Here is a 27,594-nt window from a genome sequence, read left to right on the forward strand (position 1 = left end):
CAAATGCAATGGATTCCTATTCAGGGCAGCCAAAACTGTTCTGACATGACTTCAAGACTTTTTATTGTACCATAAGAAATAGCAGTCTGTTAAACTCACCCCAATGGTCATCCTATCCTATATTGAAATTGCCTATGAGGGTCAACCGACGGTGGGTGGGTTGGTGGGTGGATGTCACAAATGTAACATACGGGCTCCAATCCGCACCAAACTTGGCACCAACACTGGTCAGGGCTCTGCCATCAGAATAGTCATACCAGGGGCCCCATTTGGCCCCTGGGGGCCCCTGGGTGCCATAGGTGCACCGTTGCATTTGAAGGCCCCGTATAGCGGCCTGAAAATCGAGTTAAGTTTGTTTGCCATACTTTATCTAGCCCCAAAATCCAATAGATTATTTTGTGGTAAATCACTGGTGCTCAGGGGCCTCTGAGATGGAGGAGCCTCACCCTCTGCCAACCTTGTCAGAGGGCCCCTGAGCACTCACCCTTTTTGCCCGGTCCATAATTCATCCCTGTCCTGGGCACCCCCCACATCTGCAGTTCCTCCTCTTCTGGAATCTTGACCTCCTTTCAGTCACGTCAAGCTTTCCCTCCCTCCCTCCCTCCCTCCCTTCCTTCCTTGCTGCTCTATAAGCCGTTAGATGGTAAAGATGGTTAGTGTCACCATGTGGTGACATTGAGTTAAGATTGCGTATAGCCTTTCTTGTGAGTGACAGAGAAGAGAAGACGGCAGGGGATTTTTACGGCATGGCACTGTAAGGGCCGAGCCATCTAGAAGAGAGTGTGTGTGTGTGTGTGTGTGTGTGTGTGTGTGTGTGTGTGTGTGTGTGTGTGTGTGTGTGTGTGTGTGTGTGTGTGTGTGTGTGTGTGTGTGTGTGTGTGTGTGTGCGTGCGTGCGTGCGTGCGTGCGTGCGTGCGTGCGTGCGTGCGTGCGTGCGTGCGTGCGTGCGTGCGTGCGTGCGTGCGTGCGTGCGTGCGTGCGTGCGTGCGTGCGTGCGTGCGTGCGTGCGTGGGTGCGTGCGTGCGTGCGTGCGTCTATCAGTGGCAAAAACAAATTCATATTTTTCAGAAATGTTTTAAATGTTTTGAAATATTTAACCTTTTAAAATAAAAATGTTATACTAGAAATCAATAGAGCTCGAATAGGCTCTGTGCATAACTTATGCAGGTTTTCCAGAAGGTGGTACACCTGTTCTGGTTCATTTTTCTATAGCTTCGTTAGTTGGCTTGGCAACAGATCTGAACTGGAAACACATTTATGAAGGAGCCAATCAAAAAAAGAAAATTAACCGGAACAGGAAATGGGTTTGGCACCTTATGCACAGAACTGGACTGATACTTTGCCAAATATGGAGATGACTGACATCATAATAATTACGTCATATTGACTGCCGACTGGCCATGCCAATGCCGTTATTAGGCTACGCCTTGAACAAAGGCTAATATTTGATGTGCCCGTGAACTGTGTTGACTGTTATTCAATTCCTGCTAAAGTATTAATAAAGGCTTTGCAAGCCAGGGGGAGGTTGACACGCGTGTGTGCAAGGTGCAAGAGTATGCATGTGCTGTGTACAGTATACTGTGTGACCATGTGAGCATGTGTGTGTGTGTGTGTGTGTGTGTGTGTGTGTGTGTGTGTGTGTGTGTGTGTGTGTGTGTGTGTGCGTGTGCGTGCGTGTGCGTGTGTGTGCGGGTGCCCGCGTGTGTGTGTGTTTGTGTGTAGAGGGGGTATTTTGTGGACCGCTCATTTTTCCGCTGATGATCATGAGAAGAAGGGGAGAGTACAGAGGCTGGTGGTAACAGATTACTGTCGTATGTAACTCAAATAATAATATAAGGGAACCTCAGAGGGAGCCGGGACAGAGAGATGCTATGAAGAAAGCTTTGCATGGTTTTAACAAGGGGTAGAATGATTCTACAACAGGACACTTGAAAGCAGACTGGTGAAGTTTATTAAGATAAATTTGTGGTCTGACAAGGACCTACGTTCAATTATTTAAACAGCTTGGTTGATTTTCCTGTCAGTTATTAATACTTAATCAATGTTTCAGCGATCCTGTACTAATACTAAACGGGACTTTGAAGATATAAAAGTTTAATCATTTCAAGAGGGTCAAGATAAGTATTAATGCTTACAATGGATTTGGACATTGTGGACATTATTGATTGCTGATCAATATGTCACCAGGCGGTAGTGGCTCAGGAGGTAGAGCGGCCGCTTGGGAACCGAAATGTTCCCAGTTCGATCCCGGGGCTCCCCTAGAGTTAGTGTCGAAGTGTCCTTGAGCAAGACACTGGTCTCCTAATTGCACCCGATGAGCAGGGTGGTGCCTTGCATGGTTTCTTCCGGCGTTGGTGTACGAATGTGTGTGTGAATGTAGTGCACATTGTAAAGCGCCTTGGATAATGGTGCAATTTAAATACACCATTAATTAATTAATAAAATAAAAATAAATAAATGTTAATACTCCATTAACCTGTCAGTATCACTGCATGACTGACTTTGTAAAAAGGTTAGGATTAACCTTAACCGTTTATGCTAATTCTACAATATGTCAAAAGAAAATATGAGAACAAATCATGTCAAATTGTCTTGTATAAAGTAAATAATCAAACAAACAAGCTAAACTATCTTCAGTCACATCAAACAATACATTCACGATTAAATAATAAAATTAAGTTGATTAAGTGAATAATTCAACAACAAATGGGGGAGATTCAACACACAAATAAAGAGCAAGGGAAAGAGTTAGGATTTCAAGAACAACGCTCAACACAGGACAATTAGTGCATCTGTGTCTGTCATTAGTTAGATTGATCCTCAAACTCCATCCTAGAACACATCTTCTTCCTGCCCACATCATTAGCCTCAAGTGTCTCAGAGTGGAGGTGAGAGTATCCCAGATTCAATTCTTTTTAGTTCACAGGATTTTAAATAATTCAGGGACCAAATATTTACTCAACTACTTTTCCAAGGTTAGTGATACCTGCAGGTTTTCCACTAGAGATAGTTCTACTGACTTTGTACCCTGCCGTTTTAAGAGCTGTATCGGAAGAAACATCTTTATTATACTCGGCAGCAGTCCTGTGGAATGGTAACCTTGAGTCTATTACTTCTATTGTAAACTCTCTAAAAAGCTGGATGTATAGCAACCAGACTTCATTTTGATAATTCAGTTGAGTGTAGGTTCCCTATTTTCAATCATGGTTTCAATTGTTAGAATATTTATTTTATGTGTTGGTTTTTATTTTAAGTATCAGTTTAAGCATATTTCACAAACAATGTGTCTTCTCCCAACAGGGTACTCGCCTGGGTTGAAACGGTGTGAAGTTCTGTGAAGTTCTATTGCAGAACCTACCATCAATGAATGCCCAGGCTCCTCTTCAATAAGAAGCTTGATTAACTGTTTCCCTGCTGAATCGCTCAGTGTGTTGTCCATCAATTTTTTCGGTCTGATTTCTTGAACCTGCTCCTGACTCACTCCACCAAGTGACTAGTGCCCCCGACTCACTCCACCAAGTGACTAGTGCCCCCGACTCACTCAACCAAGTGACTAGTGCCCCCGACTCACTCAACCAAGTGACAAGTGCCCCTGACTCACTCCACCAAGTGACTAGTGCCCCTGACTCACTCCACCAAGTGACTAGTGCCCCCGACTCACTCCACCAAGTGACTAGTGCCCCTGACTCCCTCCACCAAGTGACTAGTGCCCCTGACTCACTCCACCAAGTGACTAGTGCCGGTGGACATCATTGCATTCCAACAGGACTGATGCTGAAAACGTAGAACTAAAGAACTGTGATTGTCATGTACCGAATGGACCTGACGACTCGTCCCACTACAGCCCAGCTGGAGGTGGATGTAGACCTGGGCTTCGCCCTGTTCTTCCTTTGCCTGCTGTTCTTCTTCCTGCTGGTGACGGTGGTGCGCTGTGCCCAGACAGTGGCAGACCCCTATGGTTCCATCTCCACCTCCACCTACCAGGAGGAGCAGATCACCTGAGGAAGGAGGAGAAATTGGGAGCGGATGATGAAAAGTAACTCAACAGCAATAGTTTGACGGACGGACGGACGGACGGACGGACGGACGGACGGACGGACGGACGGACGGACGGACGGACGGACGGACGGACGGACGGACGGACGGACAGACGGACAGACAGACAGACGGACAGACGGACGGACAGACGGATAGATGGACAGATGGACAGATGGACAGATGGACAGACGGATAGATGGACAGACAGATAGACAGACGGATAGATGGACAGACGGACAGATGGACAGACGGACAGATGGACAGACAGACAGATAGACAGACGGATAGATGGACAGACGGACAGATGGACAGACGGATAGATGGACAGACGGACAGATGGACAGACGGATAGATGGACGGACGGACAGATTGAAGATACATTTTTTTAATGACTGACTGATGGATGGATGGGCGAACAGACAGACAGATGAACGGATGGAACGATGGATCATTGGGATGGATTGATGGATGGTGGGATGGACGGACGAACTGGAGGACGGACGGACCGACAGATGATAGGTGCAACTGCCAAATGGTTTGGTCTAAGGACTGAGTTCATCACGTTCCTTTTTGTTTGTCTTTGGTAAAGCATTAATGGTGTCCACACCAGACAAACCGTGCCCACATCCGACTGTTGACATCATCACAGGAATTTAACTAATATTTGTGTGTCACCATTTCTAAGAACATTTAAATCTGCACAAAGAAAATATGTATATGGTCGATTGAAACAAATAGGAACAATATTCTTTGATGTTTAAATTGTTGGCCGCTTTGATTATCCGCGCATCATATTATTCCACTATACTTTTTTGTCAACATTTCTAAGAAAATATCAATTTTATACATATTCAGAGAAAAATATGGCAGGGAATATCCCATCTGTGGTTTCAGTTCAGTTCCTTTGAAAAGGCAGGGTGAAAATGTATAAATACACACAAAGAAGAATTAGTCAAGACAAGGCTATTCTTCATCTGTAGTCCTTGGGCAAGGTGTTAAAAAGGCTTCCTAAAATACATCAAAACGAACACAAAACAAGTCATGCAGTTTAAAAATGTACAATAAATACTGTATACATAGAACAACATTGCAAAGAAGCAGGGCATATAACAGCAGCAAAAGGAGAGTTTAGTGCTGACATGTGTATGTATTAATAATCACCTATTGTTTAATTGGTTACTAAGAAAGAAAGAAAGAAAGAAAGAAAGAAAGAAAGAAAGAAAGAAAGAGGTATTTAGTTGTCTGAAGTGATTTATGGTGGTGGTGCACAAACAGGGGCAGCAGAGAAAATGCACCTTTTGTCTGTACTGTTTATGAGCTTAGCCTTAAGGTATGGTATGGACAATTATAGTATTTATTTAAAAGACAGGGGAATGTTCTAATACTCAAATGCTGAATTACTAGATCATTTATATGACCACTATATTTGCAATGGCTGCTATGTCTTTTATACAATAAAGTATTTGCTTGCAATATAATGTGTGACATAGTGTCTTTTGCGGGAAAATGTGACCACAGGATGGAGATTGCTACCGTGGCAGTAGGAATTTTATAACTATTTAACTTAGTGTTGCATTGCAACACATTGTGAGCTTGTAGATCTGCTATTTTTGGCGAGTGACACCGCCATACTACTAAAAGGGGGTTCCACTGCCAGTTGAGCTTGAAATAAATAATGATTCACATGCACATACAAGTTAGAACAAATGACCTCTATGTACAGTAGTTGTAAGTATCACACAACACACATTATAACTTCTATAGAGTAAGATTAATACATTATTAGCTTTTAATTATTTTGCAACCTATGTGTGGAAGAATTATATTTTATCATAATAAATATATCACAAAAATGTGTACAATAAAAGTACATCATTACCATCAAAGGTAACAAATACATGTGTGTATGGCATAGGTCTGTAATTAGGCTATAATCACAATCTTACAGGTGCAGTTAAGAATGCCTGTGTAGTTGTGTATTAGGCTACATCATATACTGTACTCAAGGGCCATATGCCTCTTTAGAAAGTCAGAGAAACATTATATGCTTTACAATAGACAGTAATCATTTTCATCTTATTAAGAACAGAGAGTTTATTCACTAAGGTCGTTATAGATAAGGAAAGAAGCAGTGTTTTCTTATGACATTCTGGAATTCTATTCTAATGTTATTTTTAGACTGAAAAAAGAGTGAAGTTGAAACATACTGATTCTAATCTGAAAGAAGATTGGCCTAATCTATTAGTCTACAGTACGACTCTATAGGTGCAGCTCAGATAGGTGCTAATTGCATTTCCCCACAAGGCCCAGGGCGGGAGTTGTTTATTTAAAACTAAAAATTCTAAACTCAAATTTGCCTTTGCCTCATGATGCAAGTACGGTAGCAACAAATTGCTAGTTTATCTGATACCTTCTACCTTCACTTGGATGATATTGATATTGATCTCGGGGAAAGCAAGGTGATATCCATATTAGGATATTATTAAATGCATCGATTTTTGGAAAGAAATACTTTTGAAAAATCACTAATCACAAATGAAATAGCAATATTCTTAAAAAATAGACAAAACAGCAGATTTACATGGGCAGCCAAAGACTCATGAGTCATGACAGTTTTTGGGTGCTGATTAAGTTGGCCTATCGGTGGCCAAGCTGTCAATATATGACACATTACATTACATATCATGTCATCAGTGGTGTAAAGTAACTAAGTACATTTACTCAAGTACTGTACTTAAGTACAATTTTGAGGTACTTTTACTCAGGAGTATTTCCATTTTAAATACTTGTACTTCTACTCCATTACATCTCAGAGGTAAATATTCAACTTTTTACTCCACTACAAATATTTGAAAACTTTAGTTACTAGTTACTTTGTTGATTTTGATTATTATTAGAAAACATACATTAACCACTTCAGCCCTATGTATACCCTATACTAAAAATGATAGGGTCATAATTGTTATAACCGCGTTGTGAGCTTGTAGGTCTGCTATTTTCAAAGATCTGACATTTTAGACATTTTGAAAGCATATTAACTTTTGGTACTTTAAGTACATTTTGATATAAACAGCTTTGTACTTTAACTCAAGTAAATTTGGAATTCCGGACTTTTACTTATAGAGTAGTTCTACATTGCAGTATTGATACTTTTACTTAAAGTAAAAAATGAGAGTCCCTTTTTCCACCACTGTATGCCATTATGTCTTGTTTCATCTAGTTGTGCCTGTCAAGAGTGAAGACGCCGTCGCTAGAGGCAGTGTTGTACGCTGGTGCCCACACCTGGCGGAAATGGACGACAAGAAGAAGCAGAAGAAGAAGTCTCGCGCTTTGCCGTGTCCACTTCCTTTTATTTAGCATGCTCCAGTGGCTAAGCAACAACTCTACAAAAACAACCACGGTTTCTTCTTAAAAGTTCATTTTTAATTGACCAGAGTAGTGTTTTAAAGTTGTTCGATAAACAAAGGTAACATCGGGGTGGTTTATTAGCCGCAAGCCGCTAATTCATTGAGAAAGGAAGGCGTTTTGGTGCAAATGTGTCGGTGAGTGTGATGGTAGATACATGTATGGTGCAAAACCCGTTGAGCTTTTCCTGCCTTTTGTTGAAATGTGCACATGTTGTTGTTTGTGACCTATTTTCCTTTGATAGATGCTAGTTATGCAATGCAGATATTAGGGTGTTTACTTTTGTAATAACAATCTCCAAAGTAACTAGTAACTAAAGTCTTCAAATAATTCTAGTGGAGTAAAAGTACAATATTTGCCTCTGAGATGTAATGGAAACATTGAAAATTGGAAATACTCCAGTAAAGTAAAAAAATACCTAAACATTTTACTTAAGTACAGTACTTGGGTAAATGTACTTAGTTTCTTTACACCACTGTCATTTAGATAAACATTATCTTTTTGCATGACCACAATTGCTATGAATGTTAACTAGATTTTTTTCATTTTGTTATCCTGGTATCCCAGTTAGCACCAAATTGTTCTTCTTTGCACTCTCTATTTACTTTACCATTTACCCAGTCGTTTTTTCATGCCATTTACTTTGATCTTAAACATTGTAAGTCACTCTGGATAAGAGAGCAATTGTGAAAAATGGCTAAAACGTAGAAACTGAAAAACAAGCTGTGTGTGTGTGTGTGTGTGTGTGTGTCCAGTTTTAAACGTATCCAGTGCCACAGATTGGGATTATTTCACTGAGCAACAGCTGGAGGCACCGTGGAATAGGAGGTGCCAGCCTTGTTACAGTCATGATGGACGGTGATGAGGAGAAGTTGGTGATGACTCGAGAGGAGATGCGTAAATACGTCCAAAAGATGGTGAAGGAGAAACAGAGGGAGCTGTTGAACCCAGGAACCGTGCAGAACGGCAGCTTCCAGTCCCTGACTGAGAGGAGAGATCGGCGGCTGACAGCCTTCCAAGATCTCTGCCAGTGAGTGCCTTGACACACACACACACACACACACAGTATGTACAGTACATTCAATATATATGGTCGCTGTTGGGTGGAAACCTCATATGTCAAAAACAGTTACTTTTCAGGAAATGGTTTGTTTGTACTTTTGTATAAACGAGCTCCTGTTTATACTTGTCATTGGTTCAAAATGTAGAAAACCCACAGACGGACTTAAAGGGATATTTCACTTTCAAAAAGACTTTGGGTCATTTTATCGTCTACTCAGGCTTTTGTGAGCCCCCCAGACAGTTTTTAAGTTGCTTCATTCAGTATTTAGATATTTAGATATTTAAATTTGATATTCATGTTATCAGACATTAAAAATAAATGAAAACGGTTATCGAAAAAACACGGCCCCCTTACGTATTAGGAGGGCAGGGTGAGTCACCAGAACCAAGGACGGGTGTTTTTGATGAATCTAACATGTTAAAAATTTAGTTTGAAGTTATAATGGGTTTGTATAGGAAGGCGACGTGTCTGATAAAATGAATATCAAATATCTAAATACTGAATCAAGCAACTTAAAAACGGTCTGGGGGCTCACAAAAGCCTGAGTAGACGCTAAAATGACCCAAAGTTTTTTTTAAAGTGAAATATCCCTTTAACTTTCAATAAAAAAGCAAAAAAAAGCCTACAATGCGCCGCGTTGTGAGCTTGTATATGTCATACTGTTGTGTGACACTATTATGACGAAGTAGGGCATGCCATACGTTTATGGAAAAACATAGAAAGTTGAATATGGAGATGTGAGACGAGGTTTCTGCCCGACAGCAACAATACACTGACAAAAAGTTATATATTTGGATACAACATATGTGAGAAAATAAAATATACATTGCTGATTGTGCCTGGCAGGTCTGTGGAAGAATGTGAAGCTAGCATGAAGGAACTGTACACTTTGCTGACTATGGAGTACAAAGACACAGATTCAGAGGATGAAAGCCAAGTCAGCATCAACTCTGACGAAGGAGCTGTCGCGAATGGATTCGATAGTGATGTTGATACAGTAGATGATGATACAGTAGATGATGCTGATGCTGCAGACAGTAAGGACGTTGTGTCACTGTGAAAACATAAATGTATAGCTTCATATGCATGTATTGTTTATTTAAGATACAGCTTGTGTATTTTGGATGTTCATAAAGAGTAGACTAGAAAAATGAGATGTTCACATGACCATTTTCCGCTTCTGTTATACAGTATATTATGTGGATGTTAGCCACCACAGTTTCACTTAATTTATTAGACTCATTTCTGGATCTTTTTCTAGCTGCGCAAGGATTACAGAGAAGCTAGCTTAGTAGAAATGTCAATGTATGACAAAGACAAAGATGAAGAACAAATGACTAATGTGGGATTTACAAGAACGGCTCCCATTAAAAAGAAAAGAAAATCGAGTTAACAAAGAGTCGCAACATATTTTATTAACATAATCCAAGTGATGACATAATTTCATTAAAAAAAGCATGATTTCTTATATTTTCACACTTTTCTCCTTCCTAGGTGATATGGCCCCTAACAGTCCTGCTGCCAAGTCACAACACAGACCACAGACCAGCAGGGTTGAGGATTCACACAAACACCCACAGAGAGATGAACCATCCACTTCTCTTCAGCTTAAACTGAAGCCGGTTGTGCGCCTTTCCCAACTCACCCCGGAAATGATTCGCCGTCCTCTCCCTCCACGGGCGGCGCGCCTGAAACAAAGAAAGGAGAAAAAGGTGGAGGAGGAAGAGGAGGATGAGCCTAGTGACTGTGATTCTGAGGACTCATACAAACCAAAGGAGGACGTCAGCGACGGCAGCAGCAGAAGCAGCAACAGCAGCGGCAGTGAATGGTCATACAGTGGCTCAGACTCGCTGTCAAAAAAGAAGAGGGAAAAGCATAAGCGAGGCAAGATAATGACGCCACAAGTAATTCCACAAGTGAGGCCACAACAAGTACACACCAACGTCACGAGCGCCGTACAGCAGAAGATCACCTTCACTCCTTCAAGCAAAGTGACTTTCCCACAGACAAACATCACGACAACAAAGATAATGCCAAAGCTAAATGGAGGTAAATTCTGGGTTTTAATGCAATGTTTTCTACTGCAATGCTAAAACTGATATGACATATCACTGGAGTCATGGAAATGCTTGCGCTAAAGGATTGATTCTGTGGTCACTGAAGTGTTTTTAAAGAGGGACAACGAGTGCATTTTCCGGCTGCGGCAATGCAGCTGCCGCCGGAGCAAATTGGTTTGATTTGCAGTTGCTCCTCAACATTGACAAACATCCTCAGTGTGAGGAAGAGATTTGTAGTCGAAACGTTGCAGCTTTTTTTGTGGTGTAATTAAGTATCTGCCGCATTGGAGCCCTCAGTGTGCGACCGTTAATTTATTTTTCTCTGCTTACTGTTTGCCGTTCTTTACCTGCATGCCGTTTTCCTTTTTTCTAATCTGAGTAAACAACAACACCTACATATTGTAGGATATATCCCTGTGAACTCATTCATAAAGCACATAGACGGACAGCTAGTTGGGGGTATTTTGCGTTACAGCCCAGCCGATGGATGCCAGAGTTTTGAGTCCTAGACCACAAATTACTGATATATTGTCAAATAGTGTAACATTTTCTAATTATTTTTTATTTTATTTTATCTATATTTGAGAACATAACTTAAAAACAAACAAATAACATAACTTTTTGAATTTAGTGTATAATATAATATAATATAATTAAGGTGTAGTTTACTTTAATTATACAATGAACATGTAAATATAAAATGCACACATAAACATAACTTTATTTTAGCCGATCTACAAGCTCACAACACATCGTATGATGATGCGTTGTCAGCTTGTGGATCTGCTATTTTGAAAATATTTGAAAATATTTAAAAGGTGAAAAATGAGGACACATCAGCTGCATAATTAATTGACTATACCCATGTCAAAAGGTCTGCTGCTGTGTTTTTAATCCAGTCATGTTTTGTGGTCACTCTCTTGCAGGAGATACATGTGCGCTTGTGGTTTCCTCCATCTCACAAGCCTCATCCCCCGTAGCCACAAAACCGCCCGACCTCCCAGACGAGGAGGTAAAGGTTGGCATGGAGATCTTAGCCATGAGGAAGCCCAGCTCCTGGGAGAAGGGCAAAATTACGGAAATCATAACAAAAGGTGTGATAATACATTCAGCAGCACACACTCTTGATGATTTGGATGTATTTGGGAATATTTCCTGTTTTTGGATGCAACATGCTTGGGTAGAAATTCAGCATGCATTTGCTTAAATAATTCCTCTGTTATTCCTTTTTTTTCCCCCTACGTAATGTTGAAGTTGTACTCTGAGCGAGAAACAATGTCAAAACATGTCTCAAAATCAGAGTTCCAGCACATAGACGAATGCAGCAATCCACTCATTTCCCTTTCCCAACAGTTAGTTGCGAACGCGGAAGGAGGCGCGGCGAAGCCGCCCCTCCGACCAAGTGGAGCTTACTATATCATCATGCTTGCGTTGTGTGTGTGTCCGTCTGTCCCATATTTATGGTCTTTCCGTCTGTGTTCACGCTCTCATTCTCTCATTGGCTCGCTCCCCCATGTGACTCGAAACTCCGTGCTGAAATGCCAGCAACTGCACTGCCTGTATACAGCCGACAGAGTGCGGCAGAGTGCACTACTACAGTGTGGTTGAAATATGGCAGCCACAGTCAATCTGCGTTCGCCTCCAGCGTTCGCGCGTCTTACTTGTACTCATGTTTTTATATACTGGCACTGGCAGAATGTGCTAAAAGTATGATTTTGAAACCACTCATTGAAGTTTTTATAAAGCTAAACTTAAAAAATCAGGGGGTAGGAAGAGTGAATGGAATTACTACTTCTGGTTCATTGATCACACAGCACAGAAGCAACAGAAAAAGATTAATAAGAAACGCATGTTTAACTCCTCATTCACAGATGGTGTGCAGAAGTACAAGGTAGATTTAGGAACAGAGAAGACCCTGTTGTCTGGACATCACATTGCGTTTTCCTACACACCGGCTCTGGAACGGCTGTACGTTGGTGCTCGTGTGGTTGCCAAGTATCAAGAGGCTGAAAAATCCTGGCTCCAAGCTGGTGTTCTGGTGGAGCTCCCCAATAGAAAGAACCGCATGAGGTTTGTGTGTGTGTGTGTGTGTGTGTGTGTGTGTGTGTGTGTGTGTGTGTGTGTGTGAGAGAGGGTTATAAGGGTTATAACAGTTAATTGTATTGTGTCTAAAATCATAGAGAAGATGTCCTTAGTTTTCTTCTCATTTCATTCAGTACATAAGCCTGGTATTTTGGGTATGGGGATATATGAAATTAATCATAGTTTTCCCTACCCTGTTGAATCTTGCCCCTGACACATACATATTTTATTTTTTTACCTGAAATTGTTTTTTACAGAATATAAACTAAACTAACTTTTAAACTCACTTTAAAACTAAACTAAAATTTAAAACAAAGTCAAAAGTAAAACAAACTAATGAAAAATGCAAAACTATAACAACCTTGTGGTGTGTGTGTGTGTGTGTGTGTGTGTGTGTGTGTGTGTGTGTATTTGTATCAGGGTGATGAACAATCCTATTATTATGGTGGATTTATTGCTTCATATCTATATGAGTCAAACCGCCGGGCTCATTTGTTTATTTTTGGAACAGTTCTTATATGCTGCGATGAGACGGCCGGCCCCGATTCTGCCTAATAGATGGGAGTTTTATGTTTTTAGCTCAGATCCAGTTTGAGATTTTGCCAAAAGACATGTTTCCATCTTTCAGGTTCCTGGTCTTCTTTGACGATTCCTCTCCCTCCTATGTTGGTCTACCTCTTCTTCACCTGGTGTGCCGACCATGTAAGATGGACACATTATTAATACTCTTGTTTTGGGCGGGGGGTTGCGTTATTCAATTTGAGGCGACTCATTTTCAAAGGAACTCTGCGTCAGAGTCTTTTGACTGTACATTTGTAAAAGTATTGACCAGGTAAGGCTGGTTGAAAGCATATCATCTGTCTCTGTCGGGTGGAAACCTCATTATGTCCAAAACTGTTACTTATCAGGATTCAAATTCAAAAATGGCAAAAGTAACAGATCTGCAAGCTCAAAACTTGGCGCTTTTCGAGCTTGTGGATCTGCTACTTTTTGTACTTTTGTTTGACGCTGTAGTATGATCAAGTAGGGCATTCATTTAATACACAAAAAGTTAAAATATGGAGATAATCGGTTTCTGCCCGACAGCAACGACATGCTCCTTCCAGCCATTGTTTACATTCATTCAGTCATTAATTGGGTAGTGCTCTATAAACGGGGATAATATATTGTACAAAACAAAACAAATCTCTGCGCATTAAGCAGTGGTAGACCTGACAGAAGTGAAACGGTAACCTCAACTAATATTATTCATTACTGATATTTACTAGTGCTTTTATTTATTTATGATTTAATACTGTTTTCAATAAACGGATGTGATTTGTCTTTGTGTGTGACAGTGGAGGACGTGTCTGAGGGGCTTACTGATGAGACACACAAGGCCTTTGTCCAGGAATATTTGAAGGTCTGGCCGAACCCTGCATTGGCCCAATACAGGGTTGGACAGACCTTGAACGTGGAGTTTGATGGAGCCCTTAGGAAATGTGAAGTGGATGAGATGGACTGCAGCTTGATTCAAGTTTCTTTCAAGGTGAGCTGCTTTCCACACCCTCCTGTAAATAGGGAATATATTGTTCATTCCTTTGATGTTTCAGACATGTATCTAAATCGAGAGGAAATGACGATGTCAGAATGAGCTTAAATTTCTACAGCAGCTGGTAGTAAGTAAAAAAGAAGCCTCATTCACAGACATACTGCAACCTGGAAGTTATCTAGATATTAACCTTTGGGGCTCTGTGTGAACTAATGTTTCGGACTCAGTAGGACCTGACGTGCAATGGACTTGGCTCAATGTGTGAATGGTCCGGGTCATTGTCTGGTGAATTTAAGATGAGTGTGTAGGTGTTTTGATGACTTTTCTATTGTTGAGGAGAGAGCAGCCTCCCTGAGGTGTTTGGAGAGAGCGATTCAAGCACAGAAAAATTGTTAATTAAATAGGCAGTTTTTTTTTATTGGTAGTAGCTTTTGAGCTGGAAATATTCACATATTCGAACCTCTGTGATCAATGGCTTATAAGTGAAACACTGTTAAAACACAAATGACGCCTCTTTCCTAAGAAAGTAATTCAGTAATGCACATGATAACAGTGCACTGACTGTGCACTACAGTTTACATTTTAGGCATTTAGCAGACGCTCTTAATCCAGAGCGATTTACAGTAAGCAAGGACACAAGATAATACATATTACATCAAATGCATAAAAAACAGTAATCTAATAATAAAGTAATACATAGTAAACCAATAATCTAATAATAACAAATGCATACGTAAACCAAGAACCTATCATCGGCCTACATTGACACTATACACACTATAGGATGCCAGGCCAACAAATCTCTGTCTGTACGTTTTTATTTGTCCAGCTCAAGAGGGTGATGTGTTTTTCAAATTAGGTTTTGGCTTGTTGACATTACTTTGGTCACTGAACAAACACCCCTATAGGGTGTTTGTTCAGTAACTTGAGTCTTCCTGTCTCTCCAGCTCTTTAGTAAACAGAAAATGCATTTTGCGGTCGGGATACCAATTTTATTCAACCTGAATACAGGATAAACGAGGGAAATTGGAAGTGATGACACAAAGAAGTGAGCAGACAACATTGGGACAGGGAACATTATAAAGTTCAAGCTAATAAATGTGTACTCTCTCCTGATTGGCTGAAATCTTTTAACAAAAATACATTTTGTTCCAACCAAAAACACATCACCTATCCTCTGTCAGGAATGGATGCTGCCATTGCGCATATTGGATCACTGGAAATGCTCTTTGTTGCACTAAACTAAATGGAACAGAGCCTTAATTGGACCTTTTTCACTGCAGCCATATTGACATAAATTGTTGAGTAATGTTACCTCCTTAACAGGTGATGATACTAATTAAGGTTGTCTTACATTCAGGTCAAACAGAGTCAGGATGCTGCTATTGTGCATGTTAAGTCACTGGAAAGGCTCTGTGTTACACTAAATGGAACAGAGCCTTAATTAGTATCATTGTAACACCTGTGAAAGAAGAACATTAGTCAAAGTCGACTATTAGTCAATATGGCTGCTTGCTCACATACCCACTATTATATCAGCTGCAGTTGTGTTTACCTTGTCATGATATGTCTGTGAAAGGGGTCCATCATCATATTGTTTTTACTTATAACAAACTAAAAATGTAATTGTAATGTCTTGGTATTGAATTGTAATTTCTTGGTATTACTTATAATTCATGTTGTGGACACCAAATGTGTCAAACAAAACGTGTGATAACGGTGGTCTGCATGTCATACTCAGGAGGGTGATGAACATAAGGAGTGGATTTACCGGGGCTCGAACCGCCTCGAACACATTGTGAACATGAAGAAACATTCAGAGGAGAATAAGCATGGACAACGCAAGGACAACACACCTTTCATCTCCCCACCAGGTTAGTCTGTGCTCCATTCAGTGACGTGATAATATAACTAGTCCAAACCCGGGGATGTATGCACCCAAACTATGTGCAGACTTGGGACCAAACTGTGATTACAGATAGCCCCACTAAGGTGTGAAAACTGCATGAGAATTGCCACATAACTATAAATGCTTCTAACCGGCAATTGGTTATGTCCCAATTACTGACACCGTTTTGTAATTAAAGCTTCGGTGCTTCATTGACTACACACATATACAATACCAGCCTTGCTGGGAATGCTGCTTGCCATGCATTTAAATAAAACACTTGTGTAACTTTGCACCATTGAGCCAGATCTCTCTTTTGGTGTTCTATCTGAAGTTGTGTGTGTGTGTATACTCTAGCCCCGAAGTCAGGTCCACGCACTGTCCGTCCAGGCTATGGGACCACGACTACAAATCCCATAGCCTGTGGGACTGTGAACGTGACTACCGATCTCATAGCCCAAAAATGCTAATAAACAGCTTAAATTTGGGAAAAGTCAAGAATAGGCTTTCATATTCTCTGCATACCAATGGCCAAGTGCAATTTCAGATCGATTGGTCAACCCATGGAAGAGAGATTTCTTGATTTAATATGCAAGCCGTAGCTCTTAAGGCAGGTTGTTACAAATAAAAATGTGTGGGGTAATCACATATAGTTTTGCATTTGAAATTTTTTTTTTCCCGTTTTTGTAGAAACGGGTTAACTAAGTTTTTAATTTATAAAAGGATGTGTTTCAGTTTTTATTTGATATAGTGTAGTTTTAAGGCCAGTCCATACCAACTATTCAAGATGCAAAAAAAACGTTGTCTGATGTTACAGAGAAAAGTTGCAGCGGTCTGAATTACCCTATTGCAGGTGTGTTCATTGAGTCGCAAGTGATTCAACTTGTCCAATCTCTCTATCTCACAGGCACACAGACCGCCACACACACACTCTGAGTTTGTTGTCGTTTATATTCCATATCTCGGAGGGACTGTCCTGTCTTTCCTGTGTGTAGACTGGACAGTTTTTTATCGTTTCAAACCACAGATTTAGGATTCGGTTGCAAGTTGCAACTCATTGCATTGCGAGTCATTGATGTGGACTCAGCTTTAGTTTCTTATTGTAATATGGGATATTTGTAAGGGGTGAGATTCAAAAAGGTCAGTAAAATTATTGTGTAATAAAATCAAAACATCATATCATTTAAAAAAATTATTCACAGTTAAAACTGGCACAGCTAAAAACAAATGAAGGTAGATTTGGAATACTATACTCATGTATGAAATAAATTGACAAAGATGAAACTTGTTTTATAACGCCTTGTTTTTGTTTTCATTTCACTTAACGAAAAAGAAATTCACTTCTAGTTTTTGTTATTGCATTAGTTTTATTTAACTAATAACCTTGTTGGTAACGTGTAACGAGAACTCACTCCTTTGCCTCTTTCCATTTGTCAGTGACATCAACACAGACCATCCATCCAAGCAAGCCCCCTCAGACCAGTCCTGTCAGCGCGAGCACCAGCACTAAAAAGTAAAATTTCTCGAATGAAGGATTCTAATTTTAAGCTGAAAGTAACACTTAATTGTTGTTTTGGATAAAATACTGTACTTGGACTTTGCCTGTAATGGTCTTTATACTGTCTGTAGTGAACAGGGAGTAAAGTACTATGAATATATTATGTCAGTCTGGATTTGTTACTATTTGTAGACCACATGATGTAATTGCCTCCTAAACAAACTACTAGATGAGGGTGCTATACTGTGGTGCAAATATTTGTGTACTACAGTTTTACACCATGTTATTACACCCTTGCCATGTGACTACAACAAATACACTGTGTTGTAGTCACTGTCACAGCGACATCTCAGGACAGTTTTAATAAACTCTCTGCATATGGCCAGCCCAGGTCCTGCATTAGGTTCTATTTATTTATTTTTTATCATGAAAAGTTATTCTTGCCTTTTTTTTATACTAACCTCAAAATGAATTCATGTACTTTGTAATTTTGTTAATTCAATTGTTATAAAATCTTGATTATTTATTATTATTGTTAATACTACTAGTTGTAAATTGTATCTTTTATACTTATTAGGGGGACAGAAGAGAGAATAGCCACCCCCATACCAACTTCTAAGCTGGTCAAATACAGCCCTCACCGTTGCTGCCCTGCCTGTCTGGACCAAAACAGGCCCAAAGACGCGAGAAAGCCACACATAGAACGCAACCCACTTCTGGCTCCTCTATTTTATGGGTTCCACCGTGTGAAAGCTCGCAAGAAGAATGGCACTGATGAGGTACTCTTGATTTAATGACAAATGAGTTGTTGAAGGTTTTAAATGCAAATCTTATTCTTTCGGTTCATTCCCATCGGGGTCGCCACAGCAGATCATCAGTTTCCATCTGTTTCTGTTTTCTGCACGACTCCTGCCACCTGCATGTCTTCTCTCACCGTATCCATAAACCACCTCTTTGGCCTTCCTCTTCGCTTACCTGGCAGTTCTATCTTCAGCATCCTTCTCCCAATGTACCTCTCATCCCTCCTTTTCACATCTCAACCTTGCCTCTCTTGTTTTATCACAAACCTTTCTGATTATGTCCTCCTTTCTCACTCCTAATGAGAATCATAGCTAGCTAGCTATAAACCTGCCCCAAATTTGCATACTGGGCCCTGATTGGTCCCTCACTATTCGGAGGGAGTGAAAGCCAATCACAACTGAGCGGTGCCAGACATACAGCATGGCTGGTCTCACTACCATCCTATACATCTTCCCTCTCACTCTTGCCAGTACCCTTCTGTCACAAATAACCTCCATCCGTTCCTCCCTGCCTGCCCTCTTCACCTCTCTTCCACACTCCCCATTACCTTGGATAGTTTACCCCAGGTATAGCTCCTTCACCTTCGCCACCTCTACTCCTTGCATCCTCACTGTTCCGCTGTCCTCTCTCTTGTTTACGCACACATATTCTTGAAAGTTGTAAATGCAAATAAGTTCACACATTTTTGGGTTGGTTCAGTGTTTTTCCAAATACATTCTTGAGTGAGTCTCTCTGAGATTAAAAGACAAAACAGTTTTGACTGATATTTTCTGTCTGCAATAGGTATATGGCAATGCACATTTAGCATAAGATAATAAAAAATCACACCCTGTGTGAAGTGGGCGGTGTCTTGCTAGCTAATCACAATACTGAATGGAGTCAACCAATCATGTACAAAAAATAAATACATTTATTGAAACACTCTTTATGATGGAAGAAACCATAACTTAAAAAAAACAAATTTATGTTTTTTTTAAAGTTATGGTTTCTTATATAGGGCTATGCACATGTGTCATGTGACACTGGCCAATCACAGTCCTGAATAGACTGTGATTGGCCAATCACGGTGCAGGGTTTGTTGTACAAATATCCAAACCTCACTTGTACATTTTTGGCCAATCACAGCGCAGGATTTGTTGTACAAATATCCAAACCTCACTTATAGGGGCGGTTTCACCGCCCAAAAATGTTATGATGTGATACATTGGCTAAATACTGTGTCAAACTAAATGCAGACTGTGATGAGTGTATACTGTAGGTAGAGGAACCAGTCTTGTGCTCCTTCCAGTTTTCTGCTTGGCGAGTTTGGATAAAACTATTATATAAAGAGACACCATCAACAAATGAGGTTAACCTGCCTAAGAAAAGGTTTTGTTTCGTTTTATTGATTGTTTATTGATTGTTTCCTTCAAAGGAGTCAATCCACCTCTACTACAGGTCTCCATGTGGCCTGTGTCTCACCACCATGGCGAGGGTGCAGGACTACCTTTTCATGACTCGCTGTGACTTCCTGTCTCTGGAGATGTTCTGCTTGGACCCTGAGGTGTCCATCTCCTTGACCCGAAAGCCCCTGCGCCAAGTAGTGTTAAACCTAGACTTCGCCAATGGCAAGGAGCTCAGAAAGATCTCCTGTGTCAACGAGCTCAACCGCGAGCGACCTCCCTCTCTGATGTATAGAAAGGACCGCGTGGCAACAGACGGCATCTCTATCGACACTTCCCCCGACTTCCTGGTGGGCTGTGACTGCACGGATGGCTGCGGCGATAGGTATGTTTTTGTACCAAAGACCCAGAAAGGTGCGATATATATACGTACGCAAAAGTGTGCAACCACGATTACTAGGAAAAGAACATTACATGTGGGGTCGCTCTGGTGGTGCAGGACTTAAATGTATCACCATGTAGACTAGGGGTTTGAATCCTCTGCGGTTTGACGGGCCGCTCCAACAAACACATTTAGCCATGTTTGGAGGGGTGCAGGAAGGGTGATTTCTGTCACTGCACTAGCCATTCTTCCAGGTTGGTCAGGGCGTCTGTTCAGTGAGGTGGGAACTAAGGAAGAGTAGTAGGTACCTTCCACGCATGCGTTACGTCCCCCCAGTGAAACTCGCTGTCAGGTGAAAAGGAGAGGGCCTTGATGTCACACGTGTCAGAGTCACATTGTTGTCTGTGCTCTTGCTAGGACCAACTTTTGACACAGTGACAAGGGGCTAGAATTCACAGGGGAATTGGCATAACCGCTAAATTGGGAGAAAAAGAAAGGAAAAATGTGTACATCCACGATTACATGAAAAACAATCCATGTGATCTGAAAATCTAGCCAAAGCTAGTTGTGTGACTTCAGACTGGAAATGCTGACTTATGACAAAGTGTGTGTTTTTTTACTTTGCAGTGTGGTGTGTTCCTGCATGCAGCTGACTGTTCAAAGCACTTCCCTGAGCACTGAGGGACCAGTGGATCAAAGTGCTGGATATTCTTACAAGAGATTGTACAATCACATTGTTACTGGGTGAGCTTCTTCATTCTTTTATTTAAGTCTTAATTCATGATGTGCCTCTTTAAGATATGTATATATACCGCACCTAGTAGGCAGCACAACAAAACTTTTATTCAGACATGCAAAATGACAGATATGATACCAGTACCTTAAACGGACACAATGTGTGTAGGCATGCATGGATTCTTCAAAGCTAATGCTGCTTTCAAGACAACGTCGAGCGCATTAGTTTCACAACTAGGACAATACAGCTTTATTGTCACATCACAGTGGGTGAAATTTGTTTCTGTGATAGTTCCCATCGTATCGTTATTTCCATAGAAAAAAAGAAAGAGAAGAAAGAGGGGATGCCCCTTGGAAAGATACAAACACATATTGCATAATTTCAGATCCAATTATGTATTGAAAGTAAACGAACACTTGTATGGTAATTCAGTTCTTACCACTAACCATGCTTGTCACCACAGTTTTGTTGCTATGTCAGTTGTTTGGGGGAAATTGGCACTCTCACATGGTTCCTGACATAAAATTCTGATTTGGACAAACTTAGTTTTTTTCACAGGTAGGAGATAATTATTTGTAATGGGTTCTGAATTGTCTTGAAAGCAGCATAAATCTCTGCTCTGTAAACTTGTGAAAGCCTTCAGCCGAGTCATCTTTAAGCCTTGCAGACCTCAGTGGTGTACTGTAGTATTCCACAAAAAACTCAACGTATTTCACAAACAATTGTCTTGTAGAGTTTTTCATGCACAGCTGTGGAAGAAAGCATCAGGCTGAAGCGAGAACATAGCCATTTCTGTTCTTAGATAAATAATTAAGCATAAGTTATGAGTCATCATTTGTTCTATTGTAAAAACAGTCTTATATGATTGCAATCTAAACTTTCAGAGCCTCGTAAAACTATTTGAGACTGTGTGTGTGTATTGTGTTTTCAATATGCTTCATGGGTCTTTGACATGTCCCCCTTTGTCATCACTCCCATCTCCTCAGTGTGTATGAGTGTAACGCTCTGTGCCGCTGTGACCCTTCTATGTGCTCCAACCGAGTGGTGCAGCATGGTATCCAGGTGAGGTTGGAGGTTTTCAAGACGGATAATCGAGGCTGGGGCGTCCGCTGTCTGGATGACGTGGCCATAGGGACCTTCGTTTGCACCTTCAGTGGTAATCAGTTTGTTGGTATTACACTGCGCTCTGACCGTCTGATCTGATGGCGTTGTCCTAGTAATCCGTTAACATAAGAAGCTCAGAAAGGATCTGTTTACTTGTTTTTCAACGAAACACAAAACCTTTTTTGGCCGTCCAGGCTTGATCAGTGTGACGGCTGGATGGCCTTCAGTGGTAAGTCACTCAGAGAGCCCTCAGTCCACTGAAGTTGTCTGTCGATTCAGAGTATGTTACAGGTGGACAATTTTCAATTACCCGAAAAAGGCAACTTTCACAACTATCCCAAAACTGATAGTTGAATCATCCTATTTATCTGTCAAAACAGCTTTGACTTAAAACATTTTGAGTTGTGTATAGCCCTGGTAGACTACCCATGTAATGTAAGCTCTTGCATAGAGTATAGAAAAGAAAAACAAGGAAGAACATTACATGTGCAATTTTGATTATTTTCTGCCATTTTGATCTTAACATACAGGAGTGTCTCTCAGCAAATTCCTTAGTTACAACAGTTCTTCAAAGACAGCAGGGCAGCCGTTATCGACACACACATGGCCTATTGTTAAAATGAACTTACTGCAGTGGCTTCCATTGAATGGAATGTTGCTCTCTGTGCACACCTGATGAAGTATTTTGCAACATATCATATTTAGTACAGCAGGTACACGAGTAGAGAAATGAGTGATTTTTCCATCATGCTGGACTCCGTTCTTCAAGCTCTCACTCTCTCCCTTCCTTTCCCTCTCTCCCTCCACAGGTAGAATTCAGAACAGGGAGAAGAAGAACCTCGGTCCAAATGAATACTGTGTTAAGTTGAACCACATAGAGGCGGCTGAGATTCGCAAGGAGGATTATGAGACCGAAGCCTACTGTTCCGATAGTGAACCAGGTACAGACCAGATGGATTCCCTTCTTCAGCTGGAAAATATATTTTATATATTGTCTATATGTCCTTTATTCCTTTAACTTTTATTATTTATCATGTTCCATGACCCATCAGCTGAGGACCAGGTAGATTCTGACTCTGTCCCGTCCACTGAATTGAGGTTCACCACGAAATCTGGCTATAGCACCAAGAGCAAGGAAGCTACAGTGAGACTAGAGAAGGATAGCCGGAAAAAAACACAAAAAGGTATGTTTGCATTCAATGCACGTTCCTCTGTGCAATGCACAATTTAGCTCATGACCAAATTGGGCAGTGATGGTATCAATTGGCACTTGCTTTTCATACAGTAGTATAGGCCTGTCCCCGACTAAGGATTTGTTTAGTCGACTCTAATTGGCGACTAATTGCCAATAGTCGACTGGCAGTCGACTAATATAAAAAAAATAAATAAAAAAAAAAACGTTTTTTTTTTTTTTTTTGGCCAAAATACATTTTATTTCAAAGGGCCAAGTCTACACAGTTTGTTTTGTCTCCAGCAGAGTTTCTAGTGTCTCTATCTCTCTCTGGAAGAGGTTGCACATGAACTCTGCAGCCGCACTGAGGCACTCCAACACAAACAATACCAATACAAAGACGAGGAATAAGAAGAATAAAGTGGAAGTTACGTGTGGTTGCAGGTGTAGACTTGGCCAAAAAAACAATTTAAAACATTTTTGGCCCTTAAAAAAAAAGAGTCGACTAGAGTCGACTAAGAGACACTTAGTCGACTCGGACCCCCCGCGACTAACCAGTCGACTAGTCGACTTAGTCGAGGTCAGGCCTACAGTAGTATATTATTCACTGGTACATTTAACGACATGAACCCTATCATCAACTATTCTGGGGTGAACAGATTTGGTGTAGAGGGGGGAAAAAGGAACCTACCTAATTTAGAGCCCTGGGGGATCCCAGTCAACCACATAAGGGTCTACTCTTAAGTGGTTAAACCTGAATCCAGTTATTCTATTGTGAGGAGGATGTGTGAAAATCTGACATGACACTTCCCAGTGCGTTCAGTTTTTTCAGAGGCACTCCCATTTTGCTTAGATTTTTCCAGTGAGAGCTCAACTAGGGTGGCAACCATTATTTATTTTCTAAGTGATTATTGTATTGATTAATTTTTCGATTAATTGAATAATCGAGAAGCACGTTTTTTTTATAATAAAAAATACAACAATGAATCATTGCAAAAAATTCTAATTGTTTTTTTTAAATAATCGATCAGTCTGATTTCCCACTGAAACCCTATTTTGTACTTTACAGTGTCGCACAAAAATAGCGACTTTCAACGTTAGAAGACCTGGCTCAGACTGAAATACTGATATGTGTGTATATTTCTCATAGACCCTAAAAAGACAGCAGACCCTAAAAAGACAGCAGGCCCAGCAAGAAGATCTCACTCTACCTCAAAGGAGAAGGGACCAGAGAAATCCACTGCCCCTGTTACCACGACGATGACCAGGCATTTGTTTGAAGGGGAGACCCAGTGCTACATCGTCAATGCTAGTTTGGAAGGGAATGTAGCACGCTTTTTCAACGTAAGTTCTGATGCAGCCAGGATTACACTGTGCTGTCAAAAAACAGCCACTTTATTTCCATGAAGTTCACAAAATGTCCCTGAATATGAGCACAAAGTGAATGGCTGGACATGTCCTCTCTCTCTTACAGCACAGCTGTAGCCCCAATATGTTCGTGCAGAATGTCTTTGTGGATACACATGACATTAGGTTTCCCTGGCTGGCTTTTTTCACCAGCGAGTAAGTGTCCACCTGTCACTGTCTGATAGAATTGGTTGAATGCTTTTGACCAACACATACAGCATAATAAGCATACATCATATTTCTGTCATGATCTTTTTACAGATGTGTTGACATGCCTCTCCTCTTTATGTTTCAGGATCATCAAATCTGGTACTGAGTTGACCTGGAACTACAGATCTATAGTAGGAGGGGCAGATGATGTCTCAAACGGTTTGCATTGTCTTTGTGGTTCAGAAAACTGTCATGGTAAATTGTAACTTGGAAGAGAGACTCATCAGACGAGTATTTCACAGTACGTGTGTCTCGGGTGCACGGTTCTGGAAGAAACAGTTTCTTAGAAAGCAATACCAGCACTCATGTTTATTCCAGTCTTTCACCCCCAGCAGCAGTTCATATGACGGACGTTTCGGCCCACAGGCCTTCCTCAGCGTGAATGGTATATTGTAATATAACAATTGAGAAGAGTGGAAGCTGCTAGGTGCAAAAAGTTATTTGCTTACAGTAGCTATCCTTCAATAATGCGCAAGTGCAATATATAGTTTCCTTTTTGTGTATTTTTTCTTTTTTTTTTGTAGTCCGGTTTTTTATTGCTGCATGTTTTTAGAATAGCCTAAATACATATTATGCAACTATACATGTATAGTATATGGTTGCCAAAAGGGCAGTTTAAATGCAGTACCACCCGGTTGGTTCAGTTGTTGCATGCGTTTTATTGACTGACTTTTTGCATCTAATAGATTCCAGTCTTTTTCTATGTAATATTGGAGGGCCTCTTTGGATGCCCTATTCTCCCCGTTTATGTTAAATCAGCTGTAGAGGGTAGCACGGGACCATTTGGAACTGAAAATCAGAAACTCTGTAAATGTGACGTTAATTCGTACCCAGAAACTATAATAATTGCTGTGTGTGTGTGTGTGAATCTGAAATGGATTTACCCGTATGGACCCTGTGAGGACCCGATCTGCTTTATTTCCATGTTAAACTTATTAGACATATGCATTGTAATTACGTTCTAAAATTCATATAGTCTGTTATTACATATGAATGAGGCACACGTGCGTTGACAGCTGATTGAAACGCTGCCAAATCAAGTTTTCTTTAGCAAGGTGAAACGCAATCTACAAGGGAAAGTATAGTGAGCAAAAGCCACCAGGAACGTCATAAGAAGCTCTTGTGGTTATTATAGATGAATATGGTAAGAAAGTCTGCAAAAATGTACTCTGCGACTGAATGAATGAACGCCTCAGATTTAACGCAGTCAAGACAGGCATGTTTCAACATAGTCTTGCATAGCCAGACCTTTCACAGCTCCTCCTACTAACTCCGCGGTGGAGCTCTCTGAAAGTCTGGCTATGCGAGACTATGTAACTCTTCTCCCCCTCCGCGATCTATATCGGGGAGGGGGAGGTGACAGTAACAGACGGTTAGTCTCAACTGTGAAATGTTTTATAAAGCGTGGCTGAAAATATAATTGTATAGTATGTGCCTTGGGGTCCGGTAACGGGTGTAGACCCATCATGGTCAGTTTCGGACCGGGTCTAATAATTTGAAATCTCCACGGGTCAATTTTGGACCCCCGGATCTAATTATCCTCTGTTTCGGAAAGGGTCCAATTCTTTGGACCCGTTTTACCCTCTAATCAGCTGGGCAATGCGAATCCATTCGTGGGCAATGCGATTATGTGGTTGTTCTTTGAGTTGCACCATCAGTAAATTGTACTGTAACAAATGTTTTGTTAAAAAAAAAAGGATGTTCAATATATCTCTAAAAGAAATTAAGCAATGTTTAGATTTTAATAAACTGCTTTATCACAAAGTGTGCTCATTAATGATTGAACTGAGTATTTAAAGCTTTATCTTGCTTTAATTACCCACTAAACATTTTTTCTTTAGAAAAGGATGGACACACTTTTTTTTTTTTCAATGTTGGAAGAGTAGCAGACATCCAGGCTGATAAAACAGCCCACTTCTATCTGAAATGACACTGCTGATCTGCTCTGGTGTCTAAAAGGGTAAGGAATTAAAAAAAGAAAATTTTATAGGGGTTGAAAACTACACTATAACTTTTTGGATGTATTGGTGCCTTTACACCATCATTGGACGTGACGTTTCGAGCCTGCCAGTTCTTCATCAGACATTACGTATTTGGTGTCCCTGTGGTCGGGGAGGACCACTACTGGTTGACAAGTGGCCAGTGGAACTGCCTGAAAGTCAAAATTCAGTATCTCCCCTGAGCAAGCAGGCGTGCCCCATTGGCTCAGTGGTAAAAATGTCAGCACTTTGGGGTACCCGTGTTTGAATCATGGGTAGGACATGAAAGTTCTAGTGCCGTTATGTGTGGTTATTGTTGCTGTAAGGCCAGCGTGCTGCGTGCGTGAAGGGAGGTGGCTAGAGGACAAACGGCAGACACAGAAACAAAGCTCCAAGTGTGATACAGGGACTGAACAAAGCTACACTAATACAGTATAGACCCTGGCCTATAGTATAGTCTGTCTGACTCCAAGCCCACTATCAAGAGCTTTTTATTTTTCACCCTTGGAAAACTAAACTTAAAAAAGGGACCAACAGTGCTAGTCACAACCAGGCAAGTTTACAAAATGTGATCTGTAGGCTACTTGTATGTGCTTATTCTGTAGTGGAGATGAGAGCACATTGGTCATAATACTTGGATTGAATAGCTGAGGTCAATTGTACTCTGAATAATCTTGTATAATACTGTAGGTCTTATGGGGTTTGTTGTTGAACATGTAATTTTCAATTTGCATCTAATAACCACTTCCACCATGAAGATGGGACCCCAAATCTTGGTAAAACGTTCATCTTTATTATCACAACTCTTCCAAGTAATGATATTGATAAAGGACCTCATAGTTGAAGATCTCTTTTAATTT

At 40.7% G+C, this 27,594-nt stretch overlaps 1 protein-coding gene across 3 annotated transcripts; it reads left to right on the plus strand.

The window, feature by feature from the left end:
* Nucleotides 1–7,400: 7,400 nt before the first annotated feature.
* On the plus strand, nt 7,401–26,513 carry LOC308095248 (histone-lysine N-methyltransferase SETDB1-A-like). Of its 3 annotated transcripts, none has more exons than XR_013934052.1 (19): nt 7,401–7,580; nt 8,199–8,473; nt 9,353–9,543; nt 10,001–10,555; nt 11,490–11,657; nt 12,435–12,633; nt 13,274–13,347; nt 13,983–14,173; nt 15,918–16,050; nt 17,502–17,577; nt 18,140–18,341; nt 19,778–20,130; nt 20,755–20,871; nt 21,850–22,019; nt 22,777–22,908; nt 23,020–23,151; nt 24,289–24,482; nt 24,618–24,701; nt 24,841–24,892. XR_013934052.1 is itself a non-coding variant. In XM_080442231.1 (19 exons), the coding sequence occupies exons 2-19, from the start codon at nt 8,292–8,294 to the stop codon at nt 24,959–24,961; spliced, it is 3,279 nt and encodes a 1,092-aa protein (XP_080298357.1). In that variant the 5' UTR covers nt 7,401–7,580; nt 8,199–8,291; the 3' UTR covers nt 24,962–26,513. The 3 variants fall into 3 exon arrangements, 2 of the variants coding, with proteins under 2 accessions (XP_080298357.1, XP_080298358.1); XM_080442231.1 differs by having other exon boundaries at nt 24,613–24,701; nt 24,841–26,513; XM_080442232.1 differs by having other exon boundaries at nt 24,307–24,482; nt 24,613–24,701; nt 24,841–26,513.
* Nucleotides 26,514–27,594: the final 1,081 nt, after the last annotated feature.

The sequence above is a fragment of the Gymnoscopelus braueri genome (genome assembly GCF_963280865.1).
Source record: "Gymnoscopelus braueri genome assembly, chromosome: 11".
Taxonomy (NCBI): Eukaryota; Metazoa; Chordata; class Actinopteri; order Myctophiformes; family Myctophidae; genus Gymnoscopelus; species Gymnoscopelus braueri.

Bases quoted from the DNA above. Each gene is read 5' to 3' on its own strand.
- LOC308095248 (XM_080442231.1), top strand. From the start codon at position 8,292: ATGATGGACGGTGATGAGGAGAAGTTGGTGATGACTCGAGAGGAGATG. The intron at 24,483-24,612 runs GTAAGTTCTGAT...TCTCTCTTACAG, and splicing joins ATGTAGCACGCTTTTTCAAC to CACAGCTGTAGCCCCAATAT. The intron at 24,702-24,840 runs GTAAGTGTCCAC...TTTATGTTTCAG, and splicing joins CTGGCTTTTTTCACCAGCGA to GATCATCAAATCTGGTACTG.